Source organism: Desarmillaria tabescens, assembly GCF_030435595.1.
Source record: "Desarmillaria tabescens strain CCBAS 213 chromosome Unknown EV420scaffold_24, whole genome shotgun sequence".
NCBI classification, from domain to species: domain Eukaryota; kingdom Fungi; phylum Basidiomycota; class Agaricomycetes; order Agaricales; family Physalacriaceae; genus Desarmillaria; species Desarmillaria tabescens.
Window position 1 is genome coordinate 149679 of NW_026848323.1, and position 18416 is coordinate 168094.

Here is an 18416-nt window from a genome sequence, read left to right on the forward strand (position 1 = left end):
GATTTTCCGAACGGTAATCTGAGTAAGCATGGTCGCACTGCGTGTAAACGGTGCAAAGTCCTGACAGTCCATTGTAAGTAATTGACAGGACCTAGTTCGGGACAGTCAAAGCGGAGGAATTCCTTACACCTCTCTCCGTCAGTGCAGTGTTCTGTCTGCATAAAGGCATATTCAGGATTTGGATATGACTAGTGTAGATTTAATGGAAGAAATACTGTGATATGCTTGAGCTCCAAATCTTTGAGTTGAATCCAGATATGTCGGGGCTCTGGTCCGATGAAGAATGTATTTACTGCCACAAAAACTCCACACAGAGATTTGAGAGCCAATGGAAAACAAGAGAGCCATCGATAGCGATGACTTGACCACTTGAGCAATATGTCAGAAGGGGTGACGGTACATTTTGGTTAAGTCCGAGATCTATCCGTGTCGACGTCATCTGTGTTCGTTGGGTTTCTGCCTTCGGCATGGCATCCGTCGGCGTTAACCGGTTCACTTGATCGTCTAATTATCTTTTTCACCGGCACACTTTTTTCTGTTCTCTCTCGGCGTCCTGTGCCAGCATGTATGCTCATTATCCTACTTTCCACGTCAGTAGTTTCTTGATCTACACTCTTCCTTTGCCCCTTTGAATCATGCTCTGCTTTCTGTCAAGCTCTTGCTGTGCACACTGCAAAGTTCTTTCCCTTTCTTATTTATCACCATCAGAAGGGACCTCATCCACCAAAATGGTATGCCCACATTAGTAAATCTTTCATCTATGAGCACGACTGAATAGCATGATAGGTAGATGTTTAGTACCATGGCGCGTGCTTGAACGAGGGGGCAACTTGCCATTTATTCGCATCGCCGACGTGATGGGCTTCACGGCTATTACCTTATTTGAAAACCTTTTTTCTAAATGAAGGGGCCCACATGCACTCGAGCCTTTCACAGTCCATATCGTTGAACGTCAATCAGCCGATTTCCTGGCCTTTCTTGGCCTGCCAGCGACAAAGCGACATACCAGGGCCCAATCGCGTCGACGCATCAATTGAATTTTCGAATTCTCGCGTGGTGTCATTCAGGCTCCGCCTTGCACAATCCTTGGGCGGAGTGATCACCTAGTGTCGCGATTATTGAGCAGGACCTGAAAAATGGCTTGCCCATTCACTTGTCGCTATTGACTTCCATTTCGACGCGTCTGTGTATCTGAATCTTCTTTTTACATGAGAAGTCTGTACGTCACATTTTATCCATTCAGAGCATACCGAAGCTAACTATAATGCTGTAATTTCTCTAGCGCTAGCTCAGAGATGCAGCAGCCTTGGAAACGTCTTCCCCGAGGTCAAGTCGGCATCATGACCAGCACCGCTAAATGACTCGGTAAACGTATCATCGGATATCTAGAGGAGATTGTCCCAGTTGTCTCTTCGAAAGACTATGTACTTCAGTACACTAAGGACTCTGGTAAACGGGTATGTATTGATGTTGAATCATATTCATTTATTTGATTATAAGCGGTGGATCACCTTGTCAGCTTGTTCCCTATACTTGAATGGATCACTAGATATGGTGAGTTTCGCAGTGCCCTTTGTTGGAAAACCAGCGACTGAACAGCTCCCAGATCTTGAATGGCTTACCGGTGACCTTATCACCAGTCTTACTATTGGGATGGTTATTGTTCCTCAGAGCATGTCCCACGCTCAGGTGAGTAGCGTTTTGATTCTTCGGAAAATGCGTCTGATGGATCATAGATTGCGACCCTCGATCCTGAATATGGACTATATTCTTCTTTCGTTGGTGTATTGATATACAGTGTATGTCCTATTTTGCCGTGACCTAAACTTGATAATATCTGCTATCAGTTCTTTGCAACTTCGAAAGACGTGTCCGTTGGTAACGTTGCCGTCATGTCCTCGACTGTCTCCGAGATTATCAAGTATATCGGAACATCCTGACCAGTGGGGAGGTCCTCAGATTGCCATCACTGTCGCGTTAATTGCCTGTTTTATCGTCTTGGGCATCGGGCTTGAGTGGATAGCCCTGTCAGCGGATTTATGACTAGTTCCGCGATTAGTATTATAGCTGGTCAAGCCTGGATTGATGGGTATCACCGTTCCGAGTACGCATCCTGAGTTCTGATTTATTATCAAAGCTATATCTCAAATTCTAGTACGCACGCGGCCACTTACAAAGTTATTATAAACACCTTGAAGGGACTGCTGAATACCAAGCTCGATGCCGCCTGGGGACTGACCGGACTGGTCGTATTATACTCCATCCGTATGGTATGCCATCAGCTCGCAAAGCGTTTCCCTTGCAGAGGCCGACTCTTCTTCATCTCCATTTTCAGGAATGCCTTGGTTGTCCTTATTCTGACGATTCACTGCATGGCTATACACGAGACGCCAACGTAACGTGAAGGGGAGCTACCCGATCAAGATCTTAAAGATCGTTAGACACGCCGGTCAGCCTGACATCGACCCAGACCTTGTTTCTGCTCTAACTACCAAGCTTCCTATTGCAGTTATCATTCTATTACTGGAGCACGTCGCCATTGCAAGTACGTCCCACTATACGTAATTCAAGATATCATGCAATATTAGCCTGAAGCCTTCGGACGCTTGAACGGTTACAAAACCAACCCCAATCAAGAACCTATCGCCATAGGAGTTACGAACATTGTGGGCTGTTGCTTTGGTGTGTACCCTGCTACTGGCTCTTTTTCTCGCTCTGCTTTGAAATCGAAGTCAGGCGTAAGAACCCCCGCTACCGGCATCATCACTGCAATTGTCGTGATCGGTGGCATTGTATGGCCAGACGTCTGTGTTCTACCAGATTTCCACTGCTGGTCTTTCTGCTATGACACTGTTTTCGTAGGTCAACGTCTATTTACACAACGGACCCACCCAATCCAAGATTAGGCCCCTCACGACGGAAGAGCAAACAAAGCTACATCAAGTAGAACTAGACCTTGAAGTCTCTCCGACGTGGTCTTGTCAGCAATGTTCTGAATTCTTGGAGCGCTGGTCAACCCATGGCACTATGAGTTGGCACGTTCAACATGTGTAAGTAATGCTCCGCATTTGACTGTCTGAACAGTTAGCTCTTTAACTTTTAGCCAGGGTATCGACGAGTCTGTAGTCGAGAGAGACATGTTCGTTGGGCCTGGCTTTACCCATAAAAGGTGTCACATGGCTTTGCGTGCACTAGAGTTTGAGAAGCCTCCTTGATGCGTATTTTATTACCATATTTGATGTGGGGCCGCTCTTCTGCTTTGGGTACGCCCAATTCCTCAATGTATCATCTCCTTTTGGTTTTCTTCGTCTTAAAGCGTAAAGAACAAGGATTACTCAATTCCGCCCGCTATCATTAGGATGATGGTGACATTGCTTATACCCGCAAGCAGAGGTGCGAACTGGTGCGAATGCGAGCTTTGTAACCTCGAATTAGCTGAGGGATGACACATTACTAAGCCAAACCTTGTCATCTCCGCCCGTTAGACGGATCATCTCCGGAATCTTCTCAACATAAAAGAGGGTGCTATGGCTCGCTTCTTAAAACCACGATTCTCATTGCGACATGGCGCTGGTTACAGATGTCTGCTTATTTCTGATTGCCCTCTTTCTTATCTACAAAATTTCGACAAATCGAAATAGCGTTACTACCAACCTGCGAGGACCTCCGAGTCGAAGCTGGCTGTTTGGTTTCACTAAAGTTATCCATTATTCCGAGGACGTAGCTCTCTTGTACGAGAAATGGTCGGCCGAGTATGGTTCAGTCTTCAGTGTCCCTGGATTCTTGGGACATCAGAAACTAGTTATTTGCGACCCGAAGGCGGCGGCGCATTTCTACTCGAGAGAGGCGGTTGGATACGTCAAGACGCCCATGACGCGCATGTTCATCGAAATTATGGTATGCATTTTGCTCTTAGGAATATAAGCATGCTTTTTGATGTCTCTTGGTTCACAGGTCGGAAAGAATCTGGTATGGGTGGAGGGGGACCTACATCGACAGTAATCGCTTCCTTTCTAGTTTTGTGATCGAATACTGACTAGAAACCATATAGACAGCGCAAATTCCTCATACCAGCATTCAGCAACGCAGCTATACGTGATCTTACCCATGTTTTCTTTGATTCGGCTCACAGGGTACATACATAATCCTTGCGTTCATTGGATATTTTCCCAAACTTTACCTAGACCTCGTCCGCTTGGGACGCTATTCTAGAAGGAAGCGATGGTACCTCCACGATCGATGTGCAAAACTGGTATGTTGAGCGTGGTGATGGTAAAAACCGACTGACTCCCATCTCCTAGGATGAATCGCATCTCGTGAGGCAACCGTCTCATTTTATAACCCTCAATAGTCGATTCAATTTCCCACTTAGGATGGATAGTATTGGTATAGCAGGATTCTCTCACGACTTTGGGGCTATCGACGGGAAGCCCCAAATTTTCGACAGCGTAGACTTGACTAGTGGTGCTGCCGTTTTCGCCTTGATGACCATCGTGGGGTCTGTATTTCCTGCTGTTCTCCGTCTACCTTCGAAGAGGAAAGACGATCTCACCGCTATGAAACGTATGTTCACCAGCATAGCTGATAAGCTCCTGGCCAAGGCCAAAGAGCACGGGAACGAAGAAGATAAATCTGTATTGGGTCTACTACGTGAGTATGGTCAATCTTGGTTCTGACAGGAAGTCGATTTATTTTGAATACAGTCAAATCCGAGACCGATGAAGCCGACGTTCACATGTCTCGAGACGAAGTCATAGCACAGGTATTCCTCGTCAATCCTGCGCTTGCGATCATCTGCTGACAGTGGTCCACGGCAGATGGTACTTCAGAAATTCTTGCCCTTGTTTTTACTATCTCACAGTCTTAAAATAATTCTAGAACTTATTGTTGCTAGCGGGTGAGTGTCATAAACATATTTATTGGTCCTGAAAGCTGAACATTTTAGGTTATGAAACGACGAGCAGTGAGTTGCGATCCTTTATAAGACCCAGCCTCTTGATTGCTAAAGCGCTTCCATCCAGTTAGTCTTACCGTGCGTCAATTCCCACTGCTCTTTCATCAATAGGATTGACAGACCCCATAGTGGTCCCTGATCGAATTGTGCAAGAACGTCGACATACAAAGCAGGCTTCGCGCAGAACTAGTACAATTCGGTAACACAGATCCAACGTGGGAGCAACTCCAATCGAGCCTTCCATACCTTGACGCGGTCGTACATGAAATCCTACGAACACACCCGCCCGTTTTAGAGACCGCCAGGGTGGTGCGTATTCGATTATTCTCTATTGACTGAGTGTCGCTCACCTTACTCCTTCACGAAGACGGCAGAAGATGACATTCTCCCTCTCGCTACACCCATAGTAACCAAATCTGGCGAGACGATTAACAGTATCTTCGTTGCCAAAGGAACGCACGTTACCGCCTCCATTGGGATGCTGAATAGATCCGAGGAGCTTTGGGGCCCCGACGCGAAGGAGTTCAATCCAGAGAGATGGCTGGAGGACAGTGCGCCGAGAGCAAAGGAGATAAAGGGCCATCGCCACCTCCTGACGTTCGCAAATGGACCTCGAATGTGTCTTGGGAAGGTGTTCGCCTTGACTGAGTTCAAGGTAAGTCAACTTCTCCAGGAATAGGGCATGCTTTGCTGAAGATTTGGTTCTCTAGGCCGTGCTCTATGTCATTATCAAGAACTTTACATTCGAATTCCCTGGTGGAAAGGACACTGTTATTGGCAAGCATTTGGGAGGCGTTTTGGCTAGACCAAAAGTTGTCGGAGAGGAAGGCGCGAGAGTTCCGTTGAGGATGAGGCGAGTATGAGGTGACCCCAGCCTTGCAGGGACAGCAACTACATGGACCTGTATACTCGTATATAATTAGGAGATAAGTGGACGACTTGGAAATTCACGGACTACGTACTAGCTACCGGCTATTTTTTTTCCAATTACGCGGGAAGTAATAGTGGCTATCACCGTTATGTCGATTGGGATGTTGTATATATTGAGTGACGGTGTTTATTGCCTATGACTCTCCCGATTCTGGAAACTTGGAAGAAGAGCGACAGAGATCAGAGGATTCTGAAAAACTGACTCTTTCATAGCGGGATTGAAGAGACTGAGCCGCTTAGGTTGATCACGGTTGTATCAATGGGGTGCGTCCGGCGGGGGTGGCTATCACGAAGTCGACGAAGACTCCAGCTGAGATTCTCACAGATATGAAACAGAAAGTGCGAGCTCGTGAATGAGAGATTGCTGATAGGAATAGGAATTTACAGGGGTAGATTTGACAAGCTCAAAGGAACACGGGAAATTACCGGGGCAGCTTCAAAATGAATTGCAAATCTCGGAAAGAACGATAGCATACATACAAAGTCCCATGAATTCATATAACCATGATACATTAATACATTTGATAGTATAAATGGGGGTTATCAGACTTAGTAGTTGTAGTGGGCGTTCCAGCAAGAAGTATCGTAGTACTTGTGGCGATCCTTGCAGTCTTTGTCATCCTTGCGGTTTGTGTTGTCCTTGCGATCCTTCTTTCCATCCTTGTCATCCTTCTTGTCATCCATCTTTCTGTCCTTGCGGTCCTTTTCATCTTTGCGGTCCTTTCCATCCTTGCGGTCCTTGTCATCATCACAGTCATCCTCCCAGGTCAGGATATCGATAATCTCCTCAAACAGCTCGCAGATGAATTTTTCCTCCGATTCTTCCTTCGAGTAAACTAGAAGGAGCGTCATAAAACGGAAGGGGCCCGAGAAGATATCAGACATACCTTGGCAAGAGTTACATTTGTCGTCCTTCTCGCAAAAGTCCTTGCACTCTGAGGAGTAAAAGTGAGTAAGCATATAAAAATGAAAGAAGTGCGCTTACCGATCTCATAGGTGTCCTTCTTGACATCCTTGTGGTCGTAGGGAGTGTACTTGCCCTTGTTCCACCCTCTGAAGTCCTTCTTGTGTTCAAACACAGGCTCCCAGGTGCAGTCCTTGCGCCCGTGGTCCTTGTTGCCGTAGTTGTAGTCCTTGCTGCCGCCGTCGTTACGGTGGTTGTCCTTGCCCTTGTGATCGACATCGCGGTCCGATCCGTCCCTAGCTTGAACGGAGGTCGAGAGGGCAGGGACCGCGAGAGCGGCGAGAGGGATGAGAGTAGCAAGAGAGAAACGCATCGTGATGAACGAGCTGAAGTAGGTAGACGGAGATAGTTTGTCTGGAGAGTGTAAGCAATTTCGTAGCCCTTTTATATTTTTTCGGCTACCCTTCCGACGTAAGTGAATCTCCCAGTAGAGAACTTGAGGACAGGTTGAAACAACATGGAACAAAAGATGAGAGGTTTGGGGCCAAGCATAGTCTATTCCAAGACTTGCTAAACCGCAAGGGTCCTCTCACTAGATACGGAGCAAGCAAGAACGTCGGTCTCAGAGGGAACGAGGAAATTTAGAGAGCGGCCAAGCTTAGTTTCATCACAAGCAAGAGAGTTGATACTCGAAGGGAAAAACATTTCAGACAGGCCAAGGGCGTCGAGTGGATTCATCTTAGAAAGCAGTCAAGTAAATTCATTTCAAGAATCAAGGCGATCACGCCAAGTTCATAGCCTGGCAAGAAATGTGGATCGTTCCCAAAGGAAACAAGTAATACTGGCCCGCTGTAGATTGTGGCTCGGCAGCCACTGCGACGCCAGCTAAGCGGGTCGTTAGTGACTCAGTATTCATTGAATGCCAGTGATACAATAGTCCTCCAAAGAAATGCCTAGTAAAGATCCTGAATGTCGAAGTGTTGCCAATGAGGTGCTGGATATATAAGTTCGCTAAGCAGCAGTAGAAATTTTGTCGTTCGAGTAAGATGAGAGGAGGGGCTCTGACTAGGACTTGGACGTGACGGGTGAGCGACCGAGACTCGGTCCGGCTACCCTCGGCTGTTTGCGTTCTGAGTTCCGGTTGTCTTTTTGCCTGGTACTCTCAATGGCTCAGGATGCTTCGAATGTGGGCGTCCCAAATACTCACCTACCCTTCTTTTCACAATCACAGTCATACCCATATCAAAAACATCCTTTCTTTATCTGCACCTTCGAATTCCGACTGTCGAATTATTTATGTCGAACGTTCAGAGTTAACCTTTGGCATGCCTGCCTCCCAGCACCAGCAAAATCAAACCATATCTCCTCGTTTTCCTACTACATCTTAGACCGACGCTCCCGCTTGCACCATATTTGGTTATTATAACTTGAGGCAAGATCGTTTGCGGCTTGGCAGGTCTGCGACATATTGGGTTGGGTTCGAGTATGACGTCCTTCGAGTTCACTACTGCTGAGAGATTCACTTACGTCGGAAGGGTAGCCGAAAAAATATAAAAGGGACTACGAAATTGCTTACACTCTCCAGACAAACTATCTCCGTCTACCTACTTCAGCTCGTTCATCACGATGCGTTTCTCTCTTGCTACTCTCATCCCTCTCGCCGCTCTCGCGGTCCCTGCCCTCTCGACCTCCGTTCAAGCTAGGGACGGATCGGACCGCGATGTCGATCACAAGGGCAAGGACAACCACCGTAACGACGGCGGCAGCAAGGACTACAACTACGGCAACAAGGACCACGGGCGCAAGGACTGCACCTGGGAGCCTGTGTTTGAACACAAGAAGGACTTCAGAGGGTGGAACAAGAGCAAGTACACTCCCTACGACCACAAGGATGTCAAGAAGGACACCTATGAGATCGGTAAGCGCACTTCTTTCATTTTTATATGCTTACTCACTTTTACTCCTCAGAGTGCAAGGACTTTTGCGAGAAGGACGACAAATGTAACTCTTGCCAAGGTATGTCTGATATCTTCTCGGGCCCCTTCCGTTTTATGACGCTCCTTCTAGTTTACTCGAAGGAAGAATCGGAGGAAAAATTCATCTGCGAGCTGTTTGAGGAGATTATCGATATCCTGACCTGGGAGGATGACTGTGATGATGACAAGGACCGCAAGGATGGAAAGGACCGCAAAGATGAAAAGGACCGCAAGGACAGAAAGATGGATGACAAGAAGGATGACAAGGATGGAAAGAAGGATCGCAAGGACAACAAAAACCGCAAGGACGACAAAGACCTGCAAGGATCGCCACAAGTACTACGATACTTCTTGCTGGAACGCCCACTACAACTACTAAGTCTGACGTGGTTTCTTTCTTCCAACAGGCTGGGTGACAAGGGACATTTGTAACACTCTGTATGTATAGTATTGTATACTTTCAATGCAATTTGCATATGGGTGATTCAAGTTTGAGGCGGCGCATACATAATATCACACAATATCATACAGGAGTAAATCCTTACCTGATATTTGCTACAAATACTCATTTGCACGTAACAGCATTTCCGTTTGGAATAACAAGCTTGTAGCTCGCGTTCGCTGATTGATTGGACCGTGGTAGTCATGTGCTCGTGCCACTAAGAATTCGTAGCGCTACACTTTTGCTTCTCTTTACTGCACTGCCCATTTACTACCATTCCACCGTTCTGGTGTGTTCACCTCAAATATTGGTCCAGAAAACTAACGTGCATAATGAACAAAAAAGACAAAGGTATTTGTACTATTGCATTTATCGTAACCCTAACCGTTCACCGCAGGCAAATTCGTATCATGCAACCTAGCACGCGCATTGCTGTCAACGCAGTTGCCCACAAGTTGCCCATGAGAAATTCGGGCGAAGATATATATACTGCTTTTCCAATTGGCCGCGGATATGCCGACGGGAACTTGTATAATCAAGTTTTGTCATCCTCCGCCCGACGGATCATCTCCTTGCCGCAAGCTTTTCTGGCATAAAAGGGCAATCGAAAGGTGATGATGATTTCAAGTTCTCTCGGGTCCCGCGACTTACTCTTACTGTAACATGGCACCATCCTACCAATTATCGACCACAGACATCTTCCTGTTTCTTGTCGCCATCTTTCTTATTTACAAGATCTCGACAAATCGCAAGAACAGCGTTACCACCAAACTACGAGGTCCTCCGAATCAAAGCTGGCTTTTTGGTCTCATTCGCGTCCTTCGTAATGCGGATGACCCGGGTCTCTTGTATGAGCAATGGGCATCAGAATACGGTTCTGTCTACAGTTTCCCTGGATTTCTCGGAGAGCAAAGACTGGTTCTTTACGATCCGAAGGCCGTGGCGAACTTCTATGGAAAGGAGGGCTTCGGGTACATCAAGACGCCCATTTCCCGCATGTTCATTGAGACTCTCGTTTGTTTGGTGCTTCTGGGAGGTAGGATAAGATTTCTGACGCTGTCTTGGCTCGCAGTTTGGGAAGAATTTATTATGGGCAGAGGGGGAACTTCATCGAAGGCGAGGGTCCTTCCTTATCACGTCGTACGACGGTATGCTGACCAAAAGACATACAGGCAACGCAAATTTCTCACACCGGCATTCAGTAACGCAGCCATACGGGATCTGACACATGTTTTCTATGACTCGGCTCACAAGGTACGTAACCATTGCTTGTGCTTATCGAATATTTTCTCATTTTTATCTAGACGTCCTCTGCGTGGGATGCCATTCTTGAGGCAAGCGATGGGACATCCATAATCGACGTGCAAAAATGGTATGTTATTTGTTTGCTCGATAGCAACTGACTGATAGTCATCTCCCAGGATGAACCGCATCTCGTGAGGCTATTATTCAACTGCGCATGCTACGTAGCCAATCAAATTACCCGTCTAGAATGGATAGCATTGGTATCGCAGGGTTCTCTCATGACTTTGGTGCTATCGACGGGAAACCTCAAATTTTCGACGACTTGGACTTGAGCAGTGGTACAGCCTTTTTCGCCTTCATGATCATTGCGAGTACCATGTTTCCTGCCATTCTTCGCTTGCCTTCCAAGAAGAAAGAAGGCACTATCTGCTATGAACCGTGTGTTCTCCGACATCGCCGACCAGCTCTTGGCCAAGGCCAGCGAACATGGGAACGACGAGGACAAATCAGTAATGGGTCTCCTACGTAAGTGATTGTTGCTAGTTCCGATGGGAAGCTGATCCCGTTTATATGTAGTCAAGTCTGAGACAGATGATGCCGACATTCACATGTCCCGGGAAGAGATCATAGCACAGGTATCGTGTCAATTTGAATCTTGCACGTATGGCCTTTTTCTAATAATAGTCTGCGTGGCAGATGGTACTTCATATGCTCAGCTTGCTCTTGCCTTTATTGCTCATGGTCTCTAACTCTAGAATTTGTTCTTACTCGCGGGTAAGCATCACACACATACTTCTTGGTTTTGAAGCTGAGCATTTCCGAACTCAGGGTATGAAACGACGAGTAGTGAGTTTAGATTGCATATAGGATTCTACTTATCGGTTACTGATGCACGGTCATTCAGTTAGTCTGACGGTACGTAAGCTTCTATTGACCATCCATCAGCTAGTTGGATTGATGAATCCGCAGTGGGCCCTCATTGAACTGTGCAAGAACATCGATATCCAAAATAAGCTCCGCACAGAGCTAGTGCAATTCGGCAACACTGATCCAACGTGGGAGCAGCTCAACTCTGGTCTTCCATACCTTGACGCGGTCGTACACGAAACTCTACGTATGCACCCCCCGGTATTTGAATCTGTGAGGGTGGTGCGTATCCTGTCCTCCACCGCTTCAGTGCCCCTACCTTACTTCCTCACGTAGGCAACAGAAGACGGCGTCCTTCCTCTCGCTACACCCGTGGTGACCAAGTCTGGAAAGACAATTAACAGCCTTTTCGTCGCCAAAGGGACAGTTGTCTCCGCCCCAATTCGGGCGCTGAATAGATCGGAAGAATTCTGGGGTCCCGACGCGAAGGAGTTCAAACCAGAGAGATGGCTGGAGGACAGTGCGCCGAGAGCGAAGGAGATACAGGGTCATCGACACCTCTTGACATTCATAGATGGTCCGAGGACGTGTCTTGGGAAGACGTTTGCCCTGACTGAGTTCAAAGTGAGTCACCCTCTCAGGACGGAATGCTTTGTTTCCTGAAAACTGGTTCTGTAGGCTGTGCTCTTTGTCATCGTTCGGAATTTTTCTTTCGAGTTCCCTGGTGGAAGTGATGCTGCTATCGGAAAGTATACGGGGAGTATCTTGCCTAGACCGAAAGTCGTCGGCGAAGAGGGTGCCAAGATTCCGTTAAGGGTGAGGAGAGTATGATCTGAGCAGAGCTGGGATAACTGTGTAATGATCAACGAGGCGATGAATGTATTTCTGGCAAATAAAATGCTTCAAGAGCATTGGATGTTTGACTGATTTCTTCCACCAGAAAGACTTCAGCCACGATGTTAATGGGCCGAAGGTTGTTTAGCAGTTCTTTTCCGACGCAAAAGCGAGGTGCCTTGTCGTGGACACCAATGAAACTTAACGGCCAGGTTCCACGGAGCTTCATACCCTGCAAACGAAGCAATAAAGCAGAGTTGCTGTAACGCGGCTGATCCTTTCCGACCACTGCGAGAGAAGTTCTGGGACGCACTATCTCCGAACCTTCCTCTCTCACACATCGCTCCAGGAAGTGCGCGGAGGATTCTCAAAGAGGTGATCTTTACCTGTCCGTTCATTTAGTTGCCAAGTTCGTTTGGTAGATTCTGCGGATTTTCGGCTATACCCCCATTGGCATTTACCGTCCACACAGTTCTCTCGTCGACTCGGCGGATCGTAGTGCACTGGCATTCCTGTGGATTGTCTCTTGAACCTCTTACAATGCTTGGCCCTTGCGATCTACTTACAGTCTTAAATACGACGAGCTCGTCGCCTGCGGTGTGTTGGGTAGTGTAGTATATAGATTTCCTAGCTGGTTATTTATACTGCACCCTGCGGCCGTCTCTACAGCGGATCGCGTCGTATAATATGATGGTGATAAGAAGTCGGGACCCATATGAATACACAACTCTGATTACAAATGATTCATAATCGCGGCCTACCCCTATTCGCGCTTGCTTCTTGACCACCATCATCTCGACGATTTCTTTCTTTCAGAATGCAACCAAGGCGCTCTGCACGAACTACCGTTTCTTCCAAACGGAAGAGCCTTGCTGAACCTGAAGACGAGGATGATGACCGAGGACACAACAAAGGTGCGCGATGGTCACCTTTTTCGTACATTTGACATTCTGAATGCCGAATTGACTAGCGTCGAAGCTTAGTCGTGCAAAGCGAGCGCGAACAATCTCGAAGACGGAAGCAGCGACAAATCAAGTGAGGGCAACGAAAGCCAATAGTACAAAGCCCAAACGGATGAATTTGAGTTTGTTACCGACGATGCCATTGGATATTCTTTTCATTGTGAGATTGACGATGTCCTCCTGAGTCAATAACGGCTAACCTATAGTAACACCGACAGATCTGCGACATACTTTCTCCTCAAGACCTTATCAATCTATCGCGGGTCGACGCAAATTTCTGTCGCACTCTGACTGCGAATAATGTATCTTTCGTTTGGAAGGCAGTGAGGGAAGCTGCAGAAGGAATCAATCCACCTCGTGGGATTCCTGAAAGCCGATGGGTCGACCTATTATTTGGGATTTCAGCTTGCGACGTAAGTCGTTGCTCCGATTATATGCACCCATATGACCCATCTAACCGCAATCAGCTCTGCCATGGAACAGATGCTTATGTTTACTGGAGGCTTTGCCGACGCGTCTGCAAATTATGTTTAAAGGAAAAGTACATCTATTCATTCCTGACCAGTTCTGCACTCGTGCTTATCATCCATGTCAGCTTAATATGTGCCTCAAGGGTTAGAAGAGTTTACCCTGACGTCAATGACGACATTTTGAATCTGATTCCGCGCATAAATGGTAAAACCAGAGTCTCTCTTCTGCAGACATTCCACTAATCAACTCCTTCTGAAACAGCTGGACCTGGCATCATGTGTGTGCGCGGTGGCTACTACTGGATTTCTGATATCACAAATGTCCAAGCAAAGATGAAACAGATGGAAGTAGGCCATGAGACCTCCGAGCGTCTAGCCGACTTTCGAACAGAGCGGAAGAAGATGGTTGAAGGCATGAACAAAGTCAGTACAGACACCGCGCAGTCTCACACATCTGATCTGATCTATCAACAGGACGTGAAACGAGGTGAAGAATGGACTCGCGCTATCGCTCGAAAGGCCGCCCTTGAATCACAACTTCGGAGGGGTAAGAGGCTATTTATGTAGGTCTGCTGCTCTTCCATGGCCGCGGTGTTTTTAAGTACCTTCTAGGATAAAGACCCGCCTTCTGGAAATGGGCTATACCGAGCGGGACGTCAGTTGCATCAGATGGGAACCATCAGTTGCATGCGACGCCGAACTCACACCACAGGGTATGCAAGTCCTTGCCATCTGCATCGCGTACGCTTAACATTGCCAAGGCTGGGGTCAGATACGTCCAAGTCTTGAGGCGGCGATCAGAGCCAATCATGCCCGACAAGCCGAAGCGGCTCGTAGTGTGGCGCTACACAGGCGCTCTGCAATCATTGATGACATTCTCAAAACATACAAGAAGCAATTTTTGCCTGTAGTGTGGCGAGAAATGCCTTCATTCACGGACGTTTGCATGTTCCCAGCATTTAGGGACATTTTGGAGCTGCCCACTGAGGACATAGTCACCGAGGCCAGCTTTGTCCGATGCTATGAACGAGCTTCCAAGTCTGATTACGGACTGGAAACAGCGAAGGAAAGCTGAGCTGCAAGTACTAGTCACAACTCCACCAGCAGGGCAGATCGATCCATTGAAATTGGCAACAACAGTATTTTCTTGTAAACGCCGGTGTCGTGCTATCATCACGGATGCAGATGTTTGGCGCCATCGGTGTGGCAGCGATAGGTCAACGAGAATTTACTGTAGTATCCGAGTTCTGACAAGAATCGATGATCTGAATGAGGAGCTCGGGAGCACGGAGCTCTCCATTGATACGACGCGATCAGCTGTGGCTGCTTCTTTAGTGCAGCTCGCTTCTCGTGATCCCGCTACCACGACCGCAGATGAGATGGATGCTCTGAATCTTGAGTTTCTTTGTATGAATGATCCCGTTAGCTCATATGCTCTCCCTACCGGAACAAAAAGGTGGAGCGGGCGTTCTGTCCTGTCCTGGCGTGAATGCGTAAGTGCAGATTCCCTATCCTCTGCCCACAGCTGACCGGCATGTTAGGTGCAAAGGGATACTGTGCGCAGTCAAGACTCTGTCTTTCGTCTTCTTACGCCGGCGGATGAAGCCAAAAAGAGACGAGTTGCCCCAGCATCTGGATATCAATATGACCGGAGCGAGGCACTTTTCCATTGCCAGCATTGTTCTGGCCATATTGACTATCCCGAGACATATGTGGAGGTCACAAGGCATGTTAAAGATGTGTGAGTAGTCCTGTTTGTGATTCTACGTTTGCTTATCCGGCGCAGGCATGGTGTTGACGATCCCCAAATGGATCGTGATTTATTCCTGACTCCTGGTGCAATCATGCCTGTGAAACAACGCCCGCCTTTGTATGTCGTGCGCTTCAAAAGTGTTCTTTGATACCCTTAGCACGACTCATTGATTGACCTATCGGGATCTTTGCTAACAATGACTCCCGACTACCAGAGTTCTTCGGTTGTATCTTATTCTCATGGAACTCTGTCTGACAGCCATTGCTCTTCATTTTGTACTACCACCATTCTCCTTGAATGACATTATTATATACTTGTATAAATGATACATGGACGTGTTTTTATTGCTTTCCAGGTACCTTGGTACTTTTGATTGGCGTATTTCCCGAGTCTTGACCAGTTCTTTGCTTCGGTCTAGAGGCTTCTTACATTTATTTGATATAGCTGCCTCCCCTCTGTCGGAGAGGCATTTTTACAGGGTGATCATGGTGGGACTTGCGTGTTCACTGTACGTCAATGCTTTACTTATATAGTTCTGTGTTTGACAGATCCAGTTCCTCGCGTCGTATCTTTTTTTTGGAAAGGCGGACGATCTATGGTCTATGGTCTTTAGACCAGGCATTGCTATATGTCCTCGAATTAGGGTCTTACGAGTGTTATGGGCGCTCTTGTTCGCTAGAATGATTTCATCCCTTAGGTCAACCGTTCTCCGGTAGTCTCTTCGACGGCCGAAAGAGCATTCTACAAAGACATTTGAACCAATAGGGTGTTATTTGAGACCACTATGATGAATTTGTGATGGGATTACGATGAAAGAAGGTCTAAGAGAAGAAATGCTCGTAAGACCTGAAAACTCTAGTAAAGACGGTTCTGCAATACTCTGTTTGCAAGAGGTAGACCGCGCCTAGAACAACCATTAATTAGTTGGGCCGCAGCGACGAACAAGTGGGTTGGTGCACTGAACCGGAATTCCTCTCAGTCTTCTTTCTCAGTATCGTCTTTGACTTCCCAATCACTCAGCCAATCATCAAGTGTCGGCTCCCATTCACGCTCATAGAAGTCTTCACAGTGAGAACCTGATATCGTAATCAGACCTTGACAACTCGTAATCATAAAATGAAACCCTTACCGGAATACAGCACGTCATCCTGCGTCAAGTATTGAACGAACCGCACTACCACATCCTCTCTCATGCGCATACCTAACGCATCTCTCAAATCTTCTGATTGGAGCACGCCCTCTATTGACCTGTCCATCATATAAAAGGGGCGATATCCCTTACCGCGGACCGTCACGCTGCGGAATTGGCGGGCATGTTGTTCTATGGTTGCACCTAGATGAGCCCAAGCAGTACTATCGGCAGAAAGGTTCTCGGAAGAATAGGCATTGGACTGGCAGATATCAATAGACAGCTCGGTCAGTGCCAACCCAGATTCTGAGTCACTTTCGGCTTCGAAGCTCTTCACTAGCCAGGTCAGCGTGGTAGACGGTTGACCGAGCTGATCGCAGACGTAGAATGTTTGCAAACTCGCGGGATTTACGTATTGATAGAGCGGACCTGAGGAGTTGAAATAGGTTCATGTCAAAAGCTGCGTCGCAACAGCAAAGACGTACCGGTGAGACACGCAAAAAGCTGTAGATGTTGCAGACATCGCGCTTTGCGAAGTAGCGAGCAGACTGGCCCCATGGGATGGTGCCTTTGTGCATTGGAGTATTTACACCAGAGTGAAAGACGAAGTAAACAAGATACATCAACAGAAGATGAGGGTGAAACGAATGCTTCAATGATCTGGATCAATGACGGCAGATCGGTATGCACGGTGAGCTCTTTCAAGCTCGGCCGCAGTTTTTCTACAGTTTTCTGACCAGTCTCGTTCTCAGTAGCCTCCTTGATTTTGACGTTGTTAATGATCAACACCTCCAGAGAGACACAGCTGTCGAGGAGATTATTGAACTGAGATTGTGTCGCAAACGTTACGGGACCTATCTTGAGATAACACAGCATTGAAGAGCTCAACGCGTGGCATAGGGACTGATGCATGAACGCCAGCTTCGCCCAGTCGTAATCCTCGGCAAACGACAGCGATACACTCCCCATATTTCTGAATCGACTGATGATCTCGTTCGCACCAGTAAACGCGCCGTCGGGCACCTTCTTCTCCCTCGCATAGAATAACTCCAAGGGCGGCATCTTGGGCATTCCGAGGTGAAGCTCCTGTACAAAATCTGCGAGATGCGGCGCATCTTCCAGGTGTTCCTTGAACTTGTCTATGCTACCATCCAGGATATACTGGGGGGATGGGTATCCTGAGTAATCTTCCGAGTTGGGTGGAATGGAGGGGACAGCTCGAACAAGCTCTGGAAAAATAGAAACGCAGGAGAAAAGACGCTTTTGAGCCGGGATGGTCCATAATTTAGATATGAGCGAAGATGAACGAAGGGCTTCAATGTCTGGAAGACATTCGTCGGTGACATGCTCAATGAGCTCTAGGGGTAGATTTTGGGCCATGATTGTGGTTGCCTGCAAGTTGAAGGTAAGGATATATTCAAATTTTTTTTTGGAAAAACACACGATTTGAGAGGCAAACAGCAACGTCAGCTACTTTCAGCTACCTGGCGGTCGTAGTAGCTGGATGAAGCTTGAAGCTTGACGCGCCACCGTCGAGGTCGCGTGGGAGGAATGCACGTGCCTGGATTAACCCCTATGTTTGGACTATTCACGACGTTCAGATAGTATGACTGGCGAATGATGACAAAAAATGAATGTTAGACCGTGATTAAATGATTCTCAATTTTGTTCGCAGTGTTGAGTAATCTATGACATTGAACATAAGTACCAGCCTTAGAAGTTCTTTGATCAATGACAGACTTCTGGTCAAATACAACACCCGTTTGGATGCAGACCGTATCGGGTTTTAATACATGAAACGGGAAACTCGAGGGGCTTCTAATCCAAGTCCGGTCGCCGCATGTAAGCTTCGACCAAGAACGAAATCTTTAAGATAACTGTATTGCAACGTCAGGCTGGTTGATGGAGAATTACGAAATGAACGTACAATTGTCCCATGATTCACCTTGA

At 47.2% G+C, this 18416-nt stretch overlaps 7 protein-coding genes across 7 annotated transcripts; 5 read left to right on the plus strand and 2 right to left on the minus strand.

The window, feature by feature from the left end:
* Positions 1-1295: 1295 nt before the first annotated feature.
* Positions 1296-3215, plus strand: EV420DRAFT_1481087 (sulfate transporter family-domain-containing protein; the record flags this gene model as incomplete). Its single annotated transcript, XM_060469735.1, has 12 exons — positions 1296-1326; positions 1390-1457; positions 1501-1554; positions 1600-1689; positions 1737-1799; positions 1848-1921; positions 2060-2104; positions 2156-2270; positions 2407-2545; positions 2596-2858; positions 2902-3050; positions 3104-3215. 12 exons carry the CDS (start codon positions 1296-1298, stop codon positions 3213-3215), a joined length of 1203 nt encoding a protein of 400 aa, XP_060329132.1.
* Positions 3216-3356: 141 nt separating this feature from the next.
* Positions 3357-5817, plus strand: EV420DRAFT_1749075 (cytochrome P450; the record flags this gene model as incomplete). Its single annotated transcript, XM_060480274.1, has 13 exons — positions 3357-3897; positions 3955-3998; positions 4052-4133; positions 4185-4252; positions 4302-4316; positions 4373-4650; positions 4704-4762; positions 4879-4897; positions 4946-4963; positions 5022-5032; positions 5084-5263; positions 5322-5609; positions 5665-5817. Exons 1-13 carry the CDS (start codon positions 3565-3567, stop codon positions 5815-5817), a joined length of 1548 nt encoding a protein of 515 aa, XP_060329133.1. The 5' UTR covers positions 3357-3564.
* Positions 5818-6427: 610 nt separating this feature from the next.
* Positions 6428-7161, minus strand: EV420DRAFT_1765293 (uncharacterized protein; the record flags this gene model as incomplete). The annotated part of the gene is made up of 3 exons (XM_060480818.1): positions 6428-6720; positions 6772-6819; positions 6870-7161. 3 exons carry the CDS (start codon positions 7159-7161, stop codon positions 6434-6436), a joined length of 627 nt encoding a protein of 208 aa, XP_060329134.1. The 3' UTR covers positions 6428-6433.
* Positions 7162-7943: 782 nt separating this feature from the next.
* EV420DRAFT_1749077 (uncharacterized protein) lies at positions 7944-9204 on the plus strand. The gene is made up of 3 exons (XM_060480275.1): positions 7944-8706; positions 8757-8804; positions 8856-9204. The coding sequence occupies exons 1-3, from the start codon at positions 8415-8417 to the stop codon at positions 9194-9196; spliced, it is 681 nt and encodes a 226-aa protein (XP_060329135.1). The 5' UTR covers positions 7944-8414; the 3' UTR covers positions 9197-9204.
* A 665-nt stretch (positions 9205-9869) lies between these two features.
* On the plus strand, positions 9870-12149 carry EV420DRAFT_1644411 (cytochrome P450; the record flags this gene model as incomplete). The annotated part of the gene is made up of 15 exons (XM_060477642.1): positions 9870-10220; positions 10279-10354; positions 10417-10460; positions 10511-10578; positions 10628-10642; positions 10698-10889; positions 10933-10976; positions 11028-11086; positions 11136-11150; positions 11207-11225; positions 11280-11297; positions 11356-11366; positions 11421-11600; positions 11655-11942; positions 11997-12149. 15 exons carry the CDS (start codon positions 9870-9872, stop codon positions 12147-12149), a joined length of 1533 nt encoding a protein of 510 aa, XP_060329136.1.
* Positions 12150-12969: 820 nt separating this feature from the next.
* On the plus strand, positions 12970-15485 carry EV420DRAFT_1644412 (uncharacterized protein; the record flags this gene model as incomplete). Its single annotated transcript, XM_060477643.1, has 12 exons — positions 12970-13066; positions 13123-13274; positions 13333-13527; positions 13598-13629; positions 13680-13789; positions 13847-14007; positions 14059-14147; positions 14197-14297; positions 14346-14596; positions 14646-15077; positions 15126-15325; positions 15371-15485. The coding sequence occupies 12 exons, from the start codon at positions 12970-12972 to the stop codon at positions 15483-15485; spliced, it is 1935 nt and encodes a 644-aa protein (XP_060329137.1).
* Positions 15486-16069: 584 nt separating this feature from the next.
* EV420DRAFT_1552332 (uncharacterized protein) lies at positions 16070-17967 on the minus strand. The gene is made up of 5 exons (XM_060473506.1): positions 17910-17967; positions 16952-17858; positions 16467-16895; positions 16302-16413; positions 16070-16241 (listed from the first exon to the last, which is right to left on the minus strand). Exons 2-4 carry the CDS (start codon positions 17844-17846, stop codon positions 16313-16315), a joined length of 1425 nt encoding a protein of 474 aa, XP_060329138.1. The 5' UTR covers positions 17847-17858; positions 17910-17967; the 3' UTR covers positions 16070-16241; positions 16302-16312.
* Positions 17968-18416: the final 449 nt, after the last annotated feature.

What these genes read in the sequence shown, in the direction of transcription:
- EV420DRAFT_1749077 (XM_060480275.1), top strand. Translation starts at nt 8,415, where the DNA reads ATGCGTTTCTCTCTTGCTACTCTCATCCCTCTCGCCGCTCTCGCGGTC. An exon ending in GAAGGACACCTATGAGATCG is followed by an intron (nt 8,707 to 8,756) that starts GTAAGCGCACTT and finishes TTTACTCCTCAG; the next exon opens with AGTGCAAGGACTTTTGCGAG. An exon ending in CAAATGTAACTCTTGCCAAG is followed by an intron (nt 8,805 to 8,855) that starts GTATGTCTGATA and finishes CGCTCCTTCTAG; the next exon opens with TTTACTCGAAGGAAGAATCG.
- EV420DRAFT_1552332 (XM_060473506.1), bottom strand. Translation starts at nt 17,846, where the DNA reads ATGGCCCAAAATCTACCCCTAGAGCTCATTGAGCATGTCACCGACGAA. An exon ending in GCTTTTTGCGTGTCTCACCG is followed by an intron (nt 16,896 to 16,951) that starts GTACGTCTTTGC and finishes TCAACTCCTCAG; the next exon opens with GTCCGCTCTATCAATACGTA. An exon ending in GGATGACGTGCTGTATTCCG is followed by an intron (nt 16,414 to 16,466) that starts GTAAGGGTTTCA and finishes TTACGATATCAG; the next exon opens with GTTCTCACTGTGAAGACTTC.